The sequence below is a fragment of the Anguilla rostrata genome, chromosome 10 (genome assembly GCF_018555375.3).
Source record: "Anguilla rostrata isolate EN2019 chromosome 10, ASM1855537v3, whole genome shotgun sequence".
In the NCBI taxonomy this organism is placed as follows: domain Eukaryota; kingdom Metazoa; phylum Chordata; class Actinopteri; order Anguilliformes; family Anguillidae; genus Anguilla; species Anguilla rostrata.
The window spans coordinates 17,843,852-17,859,975 of record NC_057942.1 but is presented as its reverse complement, the minus strand read 5'-3'; the positions used below and the strand labels follow the sequence as shown (position 1 = coordinate 17,859,975).

Below are 16,124 nucleotides of genomic sequence, written 5' to 3'. Positions count from 1 at the left end.
GCCAAGTAGTATGAGGCAGGGGAGATTTTCTTTTGGGTCTTTGTGTTTGTGTAGAGTCTCTTTGGGATTTTTTTTGGGTGTCTCTTGTGGTTTTGGGTTTGTAGTTTTTGTGAACTTTGTGGGTTTTCCTTTGTTTTAGTTTGGGAATAGTTTGTTATTTATTCTAATAAATATCTGGGTTTGTGTTTTTAAATCAGTTTTTGGGTACGTTGGACTTGTTGTTGCGGCTTTTCAAGCCAGCAGTAACATGCATATTGCCCTATATTGTGTTACGGCTCAAGACTTCAGAGTTACAATAACCAGCAGCCAGCACCAAGGCCAAACACCTTTAACACCACAGCGTCTTTGGCCCAAAGAATTGTCATGTTTATTGACATGACACAACCCAAAAACATACCAAAACAGGACCGAGCCAGTTGTACAGACCTGTCTATCTCAGACCAGAGCCAATCTGAGCTGTCTGAACAAAGTTAATGGTTAGGTTCTTCTGACCTCACTCACAACGGCCAACCAGTAGTGTTGTTAACCTCAAATAAACCACAATAATCTTACAAATTCAAAGGAGGAAGTGGAGTTGGATTGGACACACCCTCAGAAAACCTGCCACAAGCGTCCCCCGACAAGCCCTGAAATGGAACCCCCAAGGAACAAGGAAAAGAGGTCGCCCCAGGAATATCTGGAGAAGAGGTGTCCAGGCAGAAATGTCTGGGAGTGGGTTCAACTGGGGAGATCTCGAAAGAACCTCCAACAGCCGATTGAAGTGGAGGACATTTGTCAATGGCCTATGCTCCCTAGAGGAGCAAAGGGCTTAAGTCAAGTAAGTCAAACCACAATAATCAAGGCATAACTGAAAAAAGGACATGAAAAACACAAAAGAACAAAACACAATAGTTGTGTTGTGCTGTGATGCGTGCCCACAGGACCAGAGAGTGGTGGCCTCAAATCTCCATCAAATGCAGTGTGTGAGAGACTTGCATCACCTGTGCGCACACCTGGGAGCAGAGTCAGTTAACGCCGCTGCCTGTGAGGGGAAAGGAACGTACACAACACAGAAGCCACACTCACATGAGAGAAAGAGAAAAGAATTATAGCAAAATACAATTACATAAAAGAAATAACTACAAGCACACTAGTTCACTCAGTAATCCTGGGGGGTGTAGGTACACTCGGTCAGTCTGTGCCCTCCAAATGGAAATTACCTTGTTTAAGAACATAAAGCGCATCTGATGACATCATCAGTGCACCCCTCATTCAAGATCCTTATCACACTCCACGGGTCCCCCCCTCGCCCCACCAGGTAAAAAAGTTAGGGACAGTAATCACTTGCTCTTTTTTTCGCCTCTCTTTTCGCCCTCACTCTTCCTGCGTCCTCTCCCATTGTCCCTTGAGTGCCCACATACTGTGGAACTCCTATGGGTCTAACTCGAGTTCTCACAACTCTGGAGAACTCCAATTCAAAGTGTTTGCAGAACGCCTAAGATCAGGGCAGTCACCGATTTTTCTAAACGCAAAGATAAAGTCACTGCACGCAGCAACGAGGCTCTGCTGATTTAGCTCGCCTGCAGCGACTAAAGCCTGATCCATCCCGCGTGGAAACCACAGCAAGCCCGACGCTGCGCCAGCTGACCACGACGAGCTTCAGGAAGAAGAGCCTTGCTGACGACCGACCGGGGGGACAAACACATCACCGTTGCTACGGAACAAGCTTCGGTTTGCGCCGCGCGCCTCACGTCTGGAAACCTCCACAATTTCACAACGCCAAGACTGATCTCTCCAGGACCCCACAGCCGCCACCGGAGGCCGCTACCCGCGTGAATGGATGGACAGGCAATAGTTTAGCTTAGTCTGCATTGAGTTTAATGTGACATTGTGTGTTTCCATTTTGTTGTTTATAGTAATTTGCGCTGGCGATGTAATCTTAGAAAACAATCCTATGCATGGTTTTTCTCTCTCTTACTTCCCGACTAACTTTACAACCCTAACGACATCACACTCATTGTATAGTCGGTAGTGGGCGAATAACTAGCTTGGCTGCATGTATTGCTTAACAGCTGAAGTTACGCTTCACTCTCCGGCCCTACCGGAAGCAATACTCCTTCGTAGCTGAGCTCAGTTATTCAGCCACGCTGGTTACACTGTACCCCACACATACGCGACCACCCGCTGTTTACCCTTCCCCCTTTCGTCCAGGGACACGTGGGCACACGCAACCACACACACATACCCCTACCTTCCCGTATTTAGAAGTTTCCCCATTTAGATTAGTTTGTGTATGTTCTGTTTGTATGTTTGTTTAATAAATCATTGTATTAAACCCGTGTCTGTTTTGATGTTGCTGGAACGTGAGAATCTGAGTCAAAATAGCCTATCCAAGAACTACATCCTTCCGGTTATCTCTTAAATCTTTGATTTAATCATTTGATCCTTAATATTTGTCATTTTGATTATTAATTGAAGTTCCAAATTTATGGTCGAATAGTCTAGATAACTGTATTTTATGAGACCGATTTTTAATTGTGCGGTTATACCGCTTCACCTACATAAGTGGTGCCCCGTGTGAGAATATAGAATTATAATCCCGACATAAATGATGCCCCGTGTAAGGCTATATTGTCATTTCCCGACAGCGGTATTTCACAAAACAGGATTACTGAGTTGGCTGGATGACTGCGCTGGGTCAATCCCATAACATCTCTTTGCATCAGTCCATGTTCCAGATTTTACTCATGAAGTAATCCACCCAACTCAGTAATCTGGCTTCATGAAACAGGGCCCTGCTTCATGATACAGGGCCCAGGTTCTGTCACTCTGTCCCAGGTTTTTCTTGTCACTCTACACTTACAGTAAGTAATCAATTAGAATTGTTGATTACACAGCAGTGAACGCCGGTCCTTGTGCTCTACTGTTCGGCTAATTTCAAGCAGAACATTCCTTTAAACACAACGCTTTCTGTCAAACATATAAAAACACATTTTTTGCAAGTCCCTATTAATAAGTGTAAGGAAGCGACCTGGCAAGTGGGAAGTGGATTATTGGAAGCCATTAATGGCAGCATCACAGCCTTGTAATCAGATTACAAGGAGGGTTGACACAGTCCACTAGAGGGCAGAACAGAAGCGATAAAACTGACATCCTAGTTCTGGGCGCGAAGGCTGAGAGAAAAACTCGCTAGACTCTTTGTCCCTTAATACTGAGATGCAACCAAGAAATCTAGGAATAATCCTACAGACCTACCTTAACTTTGACCTACCTCACTAATTACCTACCAATTGACCTTAAATATTGAAACATTAAAGCGCTTTAAAAAAAAAAATGTATACCTTCAGTGCAGCTTTTCATTAAGCGACCTGAATTGATTTTATTTTGATTTTATGGTACTTTTACTTTTGTTGGAAGTTTTCTGTGGTTGGGGTTTTTTTTATCTGCATCTGAACTGCTTGTGCAGAATGGTTTTCTGTATGAAATGTGTTCCATAAAATACTTTTTATTTTTGGTGAATGGACATGAATTTGTTCAGTTTGGCTTACTTCAAATTGCTACGTAAAAAGTTGTGCAAGTCAAGTGTCTGCTAAATTCCTGTGATGCAAGAAAGTATATTTATCAAGATGCACCCCTGTGGCAGGTGCATTTGCAGCCTTGTCCATTTTAAACCAGATTGCAGAATAGTTAAAACACGCCACTGCATAGTAATTACCAACCAGAAGTGCAGATTTATGTTGAGAGGATCCAGATTTCCAGAAGCTTCTCAATCCTCTGGGTATGTGGACTCTGAGTACTTTTTTTTTTCTTTTTTTTATAAATCAGTTCACACACACCATTTGTAGTACAAGCACAAACTTAGCCTTCCAAACTGGAGAAAGATTCCCTCTCACTCAAAGAAACCACTTTAGGCAGAGGTGTCAAACTCCAGTCCTGGAGGGCCGCAGTGTGTTAGTTTTCAGTGCATTTCTGCATTAGAGATTAATTTTACTCAGTAATTGGGAAGTGTCCACACACCATTTTCTCAAGGCCTTAATTGGCTGCAGATTGATAGGAAACCACAAATACATGCAGACACTGAAGCCCTCCAGGACTGGAGTTTGACACCCGATTTAAGGCATCTTCAATGGAGTGCCAGACGTGACAGGGGTATGCAAGTAAAGGGCATGAATAAGCAAGACGAGGACATTTGTATCAAACATTTATTTCCAAGGTTCCCTACAATTATCCAGAATGACCAGATCTCTTAATAAATAATTTTCAACATCATGAACATCGTTACCCATACGGTAATAATCCATAACCACCCCCCACCCCCACTCCGCCCCAAAATCTCACCCCTCCCCAGACAAAATAAACCCTTGTCTAACTGCCAGAGAACAGCAGAAGTGAGCCTCAGTCCAGGCTGACTTTGAAATCTCCACTTGACAGTGAAGAGAGCGACATTCACACCCCCTTCTCCCGTAACCCACCCACCCTCCCAAATGAGTCCTTCCAGACAGCTGGAGGGGTTGCTGTTAACGTTCCCCTTACGTTCCTCTCGCTACAGTTCAATGAGTCCGATATGTACACCTGTGGCCCTTTTCCAGAGAAACAAAGGCCCGGGGGGGGGAAGGGGATGGTGGTGGGGGTGGGAGGAGAACGATCCATAGGGGGCACCGTTGAGCAGCTCCAGGCGCCCTACAACTCATCCTTCCCGCCCTCCTCATCGTCCTCGGCCCCCTCAGGGGGCGGGCCGCCCGCAGCACCGTAGAGCTTGCTGACGATTGGCTGCACCACCTCCTCCAGCTCCTTCTTCTTGGCCTGGAATTCCTCCAGGTCGGCGTCCTGGTGCGACTCGAGCCACTCGATCTTCTCCTCCACCGCCTTCTCGATGGCCTCCTTGTCTTCCGACGAGAGCTTGCCGCCCAGCTTCTCCTTGTCGCCCACCTGGTTCTTGAGCGAGTAGGCGTAGCTCTCGAGCTCGTTGCGGGAGTCGATGCGCTCCTTCAGCTTCTTGTCCTCGTCGGCGAAGCGCTCGGCGTCGTTCACCATGCGCTCAATGTCCTCGGGGGTCAGCCGGTTCTGGTCGTTGGTGATGGTGATCTTGTTCTTGTTGCCCGTGCCCTTGTCCTCCGCCGTCACGCGCAGGATGCCGTTGACGTCGATCTCGAAGGTCACCTCGATCTGCGGGACACCGCGGGGTGCCGGCGGGATGCCGGTCAGGTCGAAGGTGCCCAGCAGGTGGTTGTCTTTGGTCAGGGGACGCTCACCTGAGTAGGGGGGAAGCGGATATGTTCAGTGAGATTAGCTAATTATTAGCTAAACTGACAAGTGTACTATGCAATGTATCAACTTAATTAAGTATCTTTATATAATGTTGAAGTGAAATTCCAAAGTCACTAAACTAATTAATACCTGTCCATCAAGTGCCAAACAATCATCTACCAAAATGGCAGGTTCTCTAAACATTTCAATCAAGTTGGACCATTTAAACACTTTCCAGCTTCCAACTGTCACTCAAAACTCAAGACACAGCACATTGGATAGCTAAAGCTTAAAGCAAATCATAACTGGGAATTCACCTTCATAGACCTTGATGGTGACAGTGGGCTGGTTATCAGAGGCCGTGGAGAAGATCTGGGACTTCTTTGTGGGCACCACAGTGTTTCTGGGAATCAGCTTGGTCATGACTCCTCCCACAGTCTCAATCCCCAAGGTCAAAGGGCACACGTCCAGCAAAACAAGGTCACCTGTGAGGGGAATGACAAGTCATAAACATTGGTGAGATGGAAGTTATTACCATGATATGGGGGGGGGGGGGGGGTAAACCTTGGTTTTAAACACCCATTTAGAAATATAAATAGAATTTTTAGTCTACTCCTGGCACACTTGACTAGGGCACTCCAGCATTTGGTCACCAAATGAAGCCATTTATGAGTAGTACCCATAAGGGATCAGGGACTCACCTGTGTCCTCCTCTCCAGAGAGCACTCCTGCCTGCACCGCTGCTCCGTAGGCCACAGCCTCATCGGGGTTGATGCCACGGGATGGCTCCTTCCCGTTGAAAAACTCCTTCACCAGCTGCTGGATCTTGGGGATGCGGGTGGAGCCTCCCACCAGCACGATCTCGTCGATGTCGGGCTTCTTCAGGTCAGAGTCTTCCAGAACCTTCTGCACGGGCTTCATGGTGGAGCGGAACAGGTCCTGTGTGGATGCAAACAAAAGAAAATTAAAGGAAACCGATGATAAAGGGACAATGGTTAAAGTCGGCAGTGAAGAGTTCTCCCATTGGGAGATGGGCTAATGCACCTGGGCAGTGGCACCTTGGAGATTTCTAACATTGGTTAGCATAGTTAAATGACAGTATTGCGTTAATGTTGTACCTATCCTCACTGGGCTGAGAATGTTGCTAGCCAGGCCAAGCTCTATTACTCAAATTAGTCAGGTGAAAGCATTTCACTTACATTCAAAGTCACTCTGCATAAGAATGAATCTTCTGAATGAATGCAATGTAATTTCTGTTCCAAACGGTCGTTCCTGTGATAACGCCAAATGCCGAATGGTGCTTACCATGTTGAGCTCCTCGAACTTGGCACGGGTGAGGGTCTCGGAGAAGTCCTCGCCCTCGAAGAAGGACTCGATCTCAATGCGGGCCTGGTGCTGGGCGGACAGGGCGCGCTTGGCCTTCTCCACCTCGCGACGCAGCTTCTGCACGGCGCGGTTGTCCTTGCGCACGTCCTTGCCCGTCTTTTTCTTGTACAGCTTGATGAAGTGCTCCATGACGCGCTGGTCGAAGTCTTCACCGCCCAGGTGGGTGTCCCCGTTGGTGGCCACCACCTCGAAGACGCCGTTGTCGATGGTCAGCAGGGAAACGTCGAAGGTGCCGCCGCCCAGATCGAACACAAGGATGTTCTTCTCTCCGTCCCGCTTGTCCAGGCCGTAGGCAATAGCTGCGGCGGTACTGCAAGTGACAAGAAGAGGTATTAGGAAATACAACCTCATATGGCAACTCCATGCCAAATATCGCCACCCACATAAGCAAAGGGCGACAAAACGAGGGATAAACTCACGGCTCATTGATGATCCTCATCACATTCAGTCCGGCGATGACCCCAGCGTCCTTGGTGGCCTGGCGCTGAGCATCGTTGAAGTAGGCAGGGACGGTGACCACGGCATGAGTGACCTGAGAGAGAGCGCGGAGCAAAAGGGTTCTAAGAATGTGTTCAACTGGGGTAGCTTGTTTTAAGCTGGGGCGGGTGGGGTGGTTTGGCATTTTACAGCCAGTTCAAACTGACCACTAAAGCACCATACCTTCTTCCCCAGGTAAGCTTCAGCAGTTTCCTTCATCTTGGTGAGGACCATCGCGGAGATCTCTTCCGGGGCAAAGGTCTTTATCTGGCCACCGCCGATGTCCACCTGAATGTGGGGCTTAGTCTTCTTCTCAATCACCTAGACAAAAAGATTACAAAAAAGACCCATCAACAATCCCATTCGATTTGATTTGATTTGATATCTCAAAAACAATCTAGAAAGCAATCTAGCCGTAACGTTTTCATTACAACATGCAGCCACTTCAGTTTCCCCATTGACCTAAAATCCCATTGATGCACAGGTGCATCAGGTGACAGCCCCTCACCTTGAAAGGCAGGTACTTGATGTCCTGCTGAACGGAGGGGTCATTCCAGGTGCGCCCGATGAGCCTCTTGGCATCGAACACAGTGTTCTCTGGGTTAGAGGTCAGCTGGTTCTTGGCAGCATCTCCAATGAGACGCTCGCCCTCGGTGGTGAAGGCCACGTAAGAGGGTGTGATGCGGTTACCCTGGTCATTGGCGATGATCTCAACACGACCGTTCTTGAACACACCAACACTGCAAACAGGAAAATAAGACATTATTTTTGCATGTTTATAAAATAAATTCACTTTTGGTTGACACCACTTAAGAGACTGACATTAACTGGTGGCAGATTTCCAGTTGTAAAGTAAATGTTGTTGAGCTTGAATCTAACTACTGAAACGGCTGAGCTTCATGACCTTCCCTTTTGTCAGCTTATGCAATAGTTTTCTCTATATAAAATTGTAACATTACAAACGAGGCGAATTTTGCAAACAAGAGACTTTGAATTACAACAGCAGGTCGTAATTTCTCCGCTTCATATCAGTTCGGCATATCAGTTCATATAAAGGTCAGGCGTAGTTGCCAGGTGTACCGCGCTTACCAAGAGTACGTCGTTCCCAGGTCGATCCCTACCACGGTCCCCACGCTCTCCTTCTTGTCGTCGTCGTCCGCGAACACGCTGCCGGCGACCAGCAGCACCACGCACAACAGCCTCATCTTCATTGTTTCTCCGTTTCTTCTTCAATGTAGTATTCTGTGTTTAAAGTGGTATTCTGTAAAGTAAGCCATCAAACCAGGTTCAATTTACAGTATATTAAATACGTTCTAACATTTCAGCAGACAGTAATGTATACCACAAATACCCTCAGAAGATGCAATTAACTAGACAACCGGCACTATAAACAAATTGCTAATCTAGCCAACAAGCTTATTTAGCACGGGTAATTTATACTGAAGCATGTCAGTAATCCATAGAAATGATGATAAAATAAAATGAAAGCCTCGTGGCTGCCTTTAAACGCGGACATACTAAGGCCTCGTCGGGGAAAGCGCAGTACGCCCAGATAATGGTGCCCGTTTCCTCCTCAGTAGGCCATTACATTACCCATCTAGCTGGCTAGCATGCGAAATAGCGGTCTAAGCAGAAAAAGAAACGTAACGCCAGTTTGCTTTCCAATCAAGTTCAAAGAGGACCATCGTCCAATAATGGCGATACAGTTCCTAATTGAAAGTAGTAGTGAGCCAACTAGGCGACGTAAATTAGCTAGTCAGACTGCACAGTACGAACAGCTAGTGACTCGAAAGACACGAATGAATGGGCCTACAGGGTAGCCATCGAGTTTACTGGACCGTGTGGGAGCATGTTAGCTAAATAATGACAGACAGATGACGAAGTAAACTTTGATCGCTAGCTAGATTGTACAAAACAATTTGCACAAATAAAACTTGATTATGGACCAGTTAACGTTAACGTCGAACGGTAAATTAGAAATAACTTGAGTCGACGTTGCGCTGCTAAAATGTAACAGGGTGGAGTCCAGACAGGAGCTGACACATGTTCAAGTTCATATCAGCAATCTGTAATGTTAGTAGTAAGCAAAGTGGCCATACTGTACATATTCCACGTGGATTTAACGTGTAGAAGTACAACATCGCTAGGTGGGTAGCATTTGATCAACTTAGGCAGTCCATCGATAGCCACACCAACTAAGCTCTAAGCTACCACCGGGTAGCAACAAAAACGCATCCAGTACAACAGGGATCCAACAATTCCACAGTAATTTACCTGTAAGCATGCAATTCGTTTTCTAGCTTGCCAACAACGTAACAATTACCATCTCATCGACAGAAACGTTCTTTGCCGCCCAAGTACAAGATAATCAGAAATGCGTCCAGTCCGCAGAAAGCAAATGCAACTTATTTCTGGCCAAATAAAATTATGTTTCACATGCTGCCCATTCCTGTCCGACCAGCTAGCCAAGTGCCCACATTGTTTTGAAATACATGTATAAAACAATCAATTACGTACCTTTTCCTTCTGTGTATTTAACGTAGCAAATTAATTCTCCAAAAAGCCACTATGATAACACGTTCACACTTCCTTCGCTTGTCTAACTGATAATAGCTGATTGGTACCCACAAGCTATATAACCTTCATCTTTCCCCATCGTGGATGCACGCCATTGGTCGTGGTGTTGTTCGTTGGAAGGCAATCATTGGCTAGAAGAAGCACGCTGGCTGCTGTTGATTCGCACACGTACCGATTGAACAGACGTCATGACTCACGCCTGTGTTCACAATAGCGATTGGGTAGCTGTCAGTGTATTTCCAGTACGTTCTTGTCGGTTTTTGCCGGCCGGTACCCAAGAATTGAACTGTATTGCAGTTTCGACCATTAATGCTTATAAAATTATACTTACTTTATGCGCATCTTTGTCGGCACAGTCTACAAGTTCTCACGAACGAACGTATGATGGGCTCAGACATTGGGCACTAAATATGGAAATTTGTTTCCTTGTTAAAGACGATTTCCCGACTAGGAAGCGTTGCTGTTGCGCTCTGTGAGCTGCGATCTGTGGCGAGATATAAATGAGATCATGACTCGTGCTTTACGCTGGCTGTTCCAATTTTTAAAATGTGATCCTTTGGTAGAATTTGTTTGGAATATCTTGTAGTGTGAGACCTCCGTCATATAATATCGTGCTAAATGAATATGAATACCAAGGAGCCATAGTCATAGTATTATGCAGGCAATGTGACTCAGAAGCACGTGTCTGTTTGTTTTACAATATAGAGAAATATGGGTTGGTATTGGAGTAGCCCTAATTGTAATACATTTCCTTATCTTTCACAATGCTTGACATTTCCTTACGGGAATGTAATAAGAAAATAATTTAAGAGATCAAGTTATTAATAATCTTTGGCCTAGCACACAGAGTGCTGGAAATCCATTCATTGTCAGAATTATTTGTCTCTGAATTGCTCATGCATGCATAATACATCAAATTAAAATATGCCTGTGTATCACACATGTCTGGACTTTGCCATATGCATTCTCCCAAGACCTAATACACATTTAGCCTAAGTCTATTATCCAACGCGTTTCACATTCCACCATTTAAAAAATGTATAAAAACGGAAATCATGTGCATGTCATCCATCCATCGTCTATATCTGCTGATTCCCGGGTCGCGCTGCATTGGGCAAGAGGCAGCAATACACCCCTTGACAGGTCACCAATCTATTGCTGGGCTCACACACAATTCACTCGCACACTCATACCTATGAGCAATTTAAAGACTCCAATTACCCTACCTGCTTGTCTTTGGACCGTGGGAAGAAACTGGAGTACCCAGAGGAAATCCACACGGACATGAGAAGAACATGCAAACTGGATTTAAATCCCAGACCTTCTTGCTGTGAGGCGACAGTGCTAACCACTGCACCACCACAGCCCCCCACTAAAATTACCTGATTGGTTAAAACCTGAATTTTATGGGAGATGGCTGCTATAAGCAAATGCATTTGTGCTCCTATAATGAAAGTACAATGTCTCTCGATTACAGCCACATAAATTTGTACAAATTATATGGTGACAGAGTAGTCAACTATACTAGCTCTGGTGTTTCCATTTTCATCACAATCAGTAGGTAATTTATTTTAATCTCATTGCAATTGCCAAAGAACCTTTGAGTCATAGCTCAGAAACTGTGCGATTTCTTAAAGGAAAATGGGCCTACTGGCACCATTAATTAAGGAATTTCACACTGTGTTTTTTGAAAACCAAGCCAGTATCAGGGAATCAATCTGTGGGAGTCTCAGTCAGTCTAGGACAAGGTAACCTATCTGTGGGAGTCTATAGAGGAAGGCCCCATTGATTATCACACCAAGCCTCTTCAGACTACCTCTTTTAATTCAAGAATTCATCTTGGGTTTAGGGCGGCACAATGGTGTAGCCTCACAGCAAGACGGTCCTGGGTTCCGCGTGGGTTTCCTTTCACAGCCCAAAGACATGCAGGTAGGCTAACTGGAGATTCTAAATTTCCCATAGGTATGAGTGTGCGAGTGAATGGTGAGTGAATAGATTGGCGGCCTGTCCAGGGTGTATTCCTGCCTCTTGCCCAATGCATGCTGGGATAGGCTCCAGCACCCCTTGCAACCCTGCCCAGGATAAGCGGCTTTTGATGCCTGGCATAAGAACTCACTTTTAGTGGTTCACTGACGTTGCACTTACACACCCTGGTTTGGGAATGTTGCTGGTCAGGTCTGGTACTGATGCACTTTGTTTTCTTTCATTGGAAGTTGCACTGAATATGAGTGTCTGCTAAATTAACATAATGTATATCATGACAAACTAACAAATATGATCAATCAAAAAAAAAAAAGACAAGGGAGCACCTTTAGGAATGCTTTATGTGTTTTTATTTATGGTTTATATATTGATTCTGTTGGCATGAAAGTGAAGAATCTCACAAAATGCACACAAAATCAAAGCAAATGCAGAACAGAGAAATTAGGCTTTTACCTGCAATGTGGCATATCTGTCACACAAAGCAGCCTATTTGGTCTACACAGGGTTCTGATTCACCATATTTGTAATTCTGGTCTATGCTTGTTTGGTCATTAATTCAATGTTATTTAAATATGTTAATATTACATACATTAAATAATATGTTTGTGCATGAATACATGTCAATATCTGCATGCTTGTGCTTGTGTGATATATCAGTGTTTGGCCAGTAATATGACCCAGTACTCATGAACAGTGTAAATGAAGCAATATTATTTCCCATTTGCATATTTCTTTCAATTTCAGTTGTTTTATCCCCCCAATTGTGTTTTTTAAATTATTTATCAACATCATAATAAAAAAGTTTGAAAAGAAATGAGATTATCTAAATGTAAAAGTGTGCAGAATAATGTTATTTATATCCCCACTTGCCCTGTGTGTACTGTTGCAGTTATCTTCTATATTATATATATATATATTATATATTATATTATATAATTATATTCTATATGTCTCTCAAATGACATTAATTTAAAATAAATTGTCTTGGCAAAGTAAATGGCCCCATATTATAAAAGCAAATATTACTTACACACATTTAAACATCAATCCCTTTAATCAATTAGCAATAACCTATGAACGATTCCTGAAATATATGTTTAAAAAAAAATGCAGTATAATTAAAAATGAGAAACAATATTGCATGTGATTGGCTCAACCCCGATACGTGAACATGACTGTGAGTGAATTATATAAATCAATTCACTGCTGTAAAATCAAATGATATAATGACACATTTTGCTTAGAGTTAAAGCTTAAAATGCTGTTGTCAGCAGGATTTTCTTTTTTCGTTTATGAATTTATAAATTTAGGATGTCATGTTTCCCGCCTAATTTTGTCTGAAGCTGCAAAACGTATTATCGATTCCGAGAACGTAGATATACGCGGTTCTCTTCCGAAACACGTAGAGTCGACAGCTGCTTCTTTTCACGTCGCACACTTATTTTATTAGGCTACATGTTAAGTATTTCTACAATCTGTTTTTCATATGAACCGTAACGATCATTAATCGAGTTTCAGAACACCATCGGGGAACTTCTATTTTGTCTTCAAGAGTCTGATATTTCCCATTCATTTTAATGTGAGCTCTGATGTTTCGCCCTCTCAGCATGCGCAGTACATGCTTACTTCCGGGACTTGGCAAGTTTGGTTACGACGGGTTACCTGAAGGCGTGCTTGTCTGTCTAGGTAAATCAATGAACTGCATAAGAACTACTTATACAGTTCAGTGAGTTAAATAAGCATACCTATGGTCACAGGGACGAGGGATTGCCATTCTCTGTGAAGCTCACAAACTCCAGTGGTTACTGGAGTTATGGCAGTTAAGTAAACCCATGGTGCCAAAACGCAAATTTCCCCATTGAAGTCCATTTTTGAAAAATTAACTTAAATTTTACATCTTCTGTCCTCTTTTGTGGGGGTGTCCGAGCCCCACAAAATATATAGCTACAATGTATTTCATTCCATGGTCCCCCATGGGGACATTTCCCTCGCAGCATGTTACATTCACATTTACGACCACACACTTATACCAAGAAACATACAATCATTCACGCAACAGAAAGGCTGGACAGTGAAATACATACATACCAATACAAATTGGACATATACACGCCTATTCAATCAATCTTGACTGTGAGAGAGCCATCCACACATATGTTTGGCCTGTCCATGTACTGCATGCTTATACACACAGGGCCAAGTGACTTGAAAGAATTGAGCAAATGTTGGGTAGCATTGCTTTGGAATACATCTTATTTAATTTCGGTGAGGCAAGATAGCCTATATTGTTTGTAGTACCGTAACTTGGCGTCATTTTGATATCAATACTTTTAATGGCAGGCCTGGACTGGTCTTGTATGTGTGAGTAACTTGGCATTTTTGTACGTTGAAAACGTGTTTTCTATGAGATATCATTTCTTTTTGCAAAGCGTTTTATTATGAGAGTGAGCCGTGAGTGAGTTTTGGTAAAGAAAATATAAAAACGTAAGAAAACGTTAGTGTAAAAGAGGAAATTATCTGCCTGAGGGCGAGGCGGGATTCAATCCTTAAACCGGAGGTTTACCAGTCTGTGACTTTGTTAGTGCAGCACCATGACATAGCTATGCAATGCGTGAAATATCATTAGCAAACCTGTCCGTGGTTTTAAAGAAGAACACAGGCCAGTAAGCACAGAAGAGCTCCCGATGAATCCATACGGATTTGCAATATTGTAGCCGGTTAATAACTGAACGTGCAGACGGTAGCCTACGCCATAATGCAGTGTATACGTTCGGTGAACGGCGGGTAGATATGGTGCAAAAGCAATAATTGAGAAGTAGTAGATAATTATTAGTGAGGGTAAAAGCAGGTTAAAGAAACGTGTCCCTACCTAGACTTGAACCTAAGACCCAAGACTGTAACCTTACCCCCGAATAGTTAAGCTTAACGTCCCTTAACTTTTCCCGTTCATTCTCAACGGTAGTTCTTAACACTACGGATGTAATATGTTTTCGGCCGCACGTTGATTTCGCGGCGCTGTTCCGTCCCGGATAGAATAGTTAAGCTTAACGTCCCTTAACTTTTCCCGTTCATTCTCAACGGTAGTTCTTAACACTACGGATGTAATATGTTTTCGGCCGCACGTTGATTTCGTGGCGCTGTTCCGTCCCGGATGCAGGAACGACATTTTCGTCTCTGTCCTTAACTTTCCCCATTCATTCTCAATGGTAGTTCTTAACGTTGCGGGTGTAATATCGTTTTGGCCACACGCTGTCGTGGCGCTGTTCCGTCCCGAATGAATGAATGACAGCGTAAACAAATAAATTCAAATATTAAATACACGCGAGGCATTTTGCGGTTATTTTGTGGTACCTACGCTTCGGTAAGTCTTAATAATTTTATTACAAACAGGTTCCTATTTTATATTGATGCCATCGAGGTATTCTGTCATTATTTCAGCTAATAGATCAGTAGTTTCATTTTTCCTATTTGACTTCATTATTGGTTTTCACGTCCCGTTTGTTGGCTTGTCCGTACATAATAACACTTTTAAGTGAGAATATTGCAGGTAAATGGGACATGTTTATATGTGCACGTTTGTGTCTCAATATATCAGCTATTATTACCATGGCCCTGCAATCATGTTAGGGTTTAGTTTACAATATGTTTCATTTCCCCCTCACTATATTATTGCTGGTATCATCATCATTATTGGTATTGCCCCCTTTACATGTGCCTTGTGTAACACGTCACGGTCTAGACATACATTTTTATTTATTATTATTACTTATTACACTATTGCTGTCAAGGCAATAAGTAATGCCATCTCTAATTGTTCATTGTCAGTACTGTCATTCAGCCATCTTAACAAACGCTTTCCTATCTATATGTTTCTATACTTACCATTCTTCTTCTTCTTCTTCTTCTTCTTCTTCTTCTTCTTCTTCTTCTTCTTCTTCTTCTTCTTCTTCTTCTTCTTCTTATTATTATTATTATTATTAGTCAGTTTAACTATTCAATATAGAACAGGACACAGTACAAATATTGCTGCCTCCACCTTCAGACAATACAGAATTTGTGTAATGCAATTCATATTAACTACCCCTCCCACCCTATCCCCTGGATTGACAGCACACAAAAAAGGGAGATCAGTGGAAAATCATTATAATAACAATAATAATTTTCATGTTGAGAATTTGATAATACTGGGTGATAGAGCTACACAAGGTTGTGTATCAAAATGGCAAAACATAAGGTCAAGGGCATAAAGAATCTACCATTTATACAGCATCATGATGTACAGTTCCCATGAAAATATAAACCCTCCCCAAATTTTACTGTCCAGTTCTCTGTTTTAGAGTTAATGTTATTTCATTATAGCAATTATAGGTCATCAACTGTATAGGTCCACCTTGGCCTACCAGGCCCTTTATGATTACTGAGCTCACCAGTGCTCTCGTTCTTAATGATGTTCCAAGCGGTTGCCTTTGGTAAGC

General features: G+C 43.3%; 1 protein-coding gene across 2 annotated transcripts; it reads right to left on the bottom strand.

The window, feature by feature from the left end:
- Positions 1–4,167: 4,167 nt before the first annotated feature.
- LOC135265184 (endoplasmic reticulum chaperone BiP) lies at positions 4,168–9,765 on the bottom strand. 2 transcript variants are annotated; one of them, XM_064354566.1, is made up of 9 exons: positions 9,607–9,765; positions 8,179–8,350; positions 7,598–7,829; positions 7,273–7,410; positions 7,032–7,144; positions 6,532–6,922; positions 5,928–6,165; positions 5,544–5,711; positions 4,168–5,231 (listed from the first exon to the last, which is right to left on the bottom strand). In XM_064354566.1, the coding sequence occupies exons 2-9, from the start codon at positions 8,298–8,300 to the stop codon at positions 4,660–4,662; spliced, it is 1,974 nt and encodes a 657-aa protein (XP_064210636.1). In that variant the 5' UTR covers positions 8,301–8,350; positions 9,607–9,765; the 3' UTR covers positions 4,168–4,659. The 2 variants fall into 2 exon arrangements, with proteins under 2 accessions (XP_064210636.1, XP_064210637.1); XM_064354567.1 differs by having other exon boundaries at positions 8,179–8,331; positions 9,607–9,729.
- Between the last annotated feature and the right edge of the window lie 6,359 nt (positions 9,766–16,124).

Coding starts and splice junctions, on each gene's coding strand:
- LOC135265184 (XM_064354566.1), bottom strand. CDS start 8,300: ATGAAGATGAGGCTGTTGTGCGTGGTGCTGCTGGTCGCCGGCAGCGTG. Junction 7,830..8,178: donor CTGGGAACGACGTACTCTTG/GTAAGCGCGGTA, acceptor TCCTGTTTGCAG/TGTTGGTGTGTTCAAGAACG. Junction 6,166..6,531: donor AGTTCGAGGAGCTCAACATG/GTAAGCACCATT, acceptor GCATCCACACAG/GACCTGTTCCGCTCCACCAT.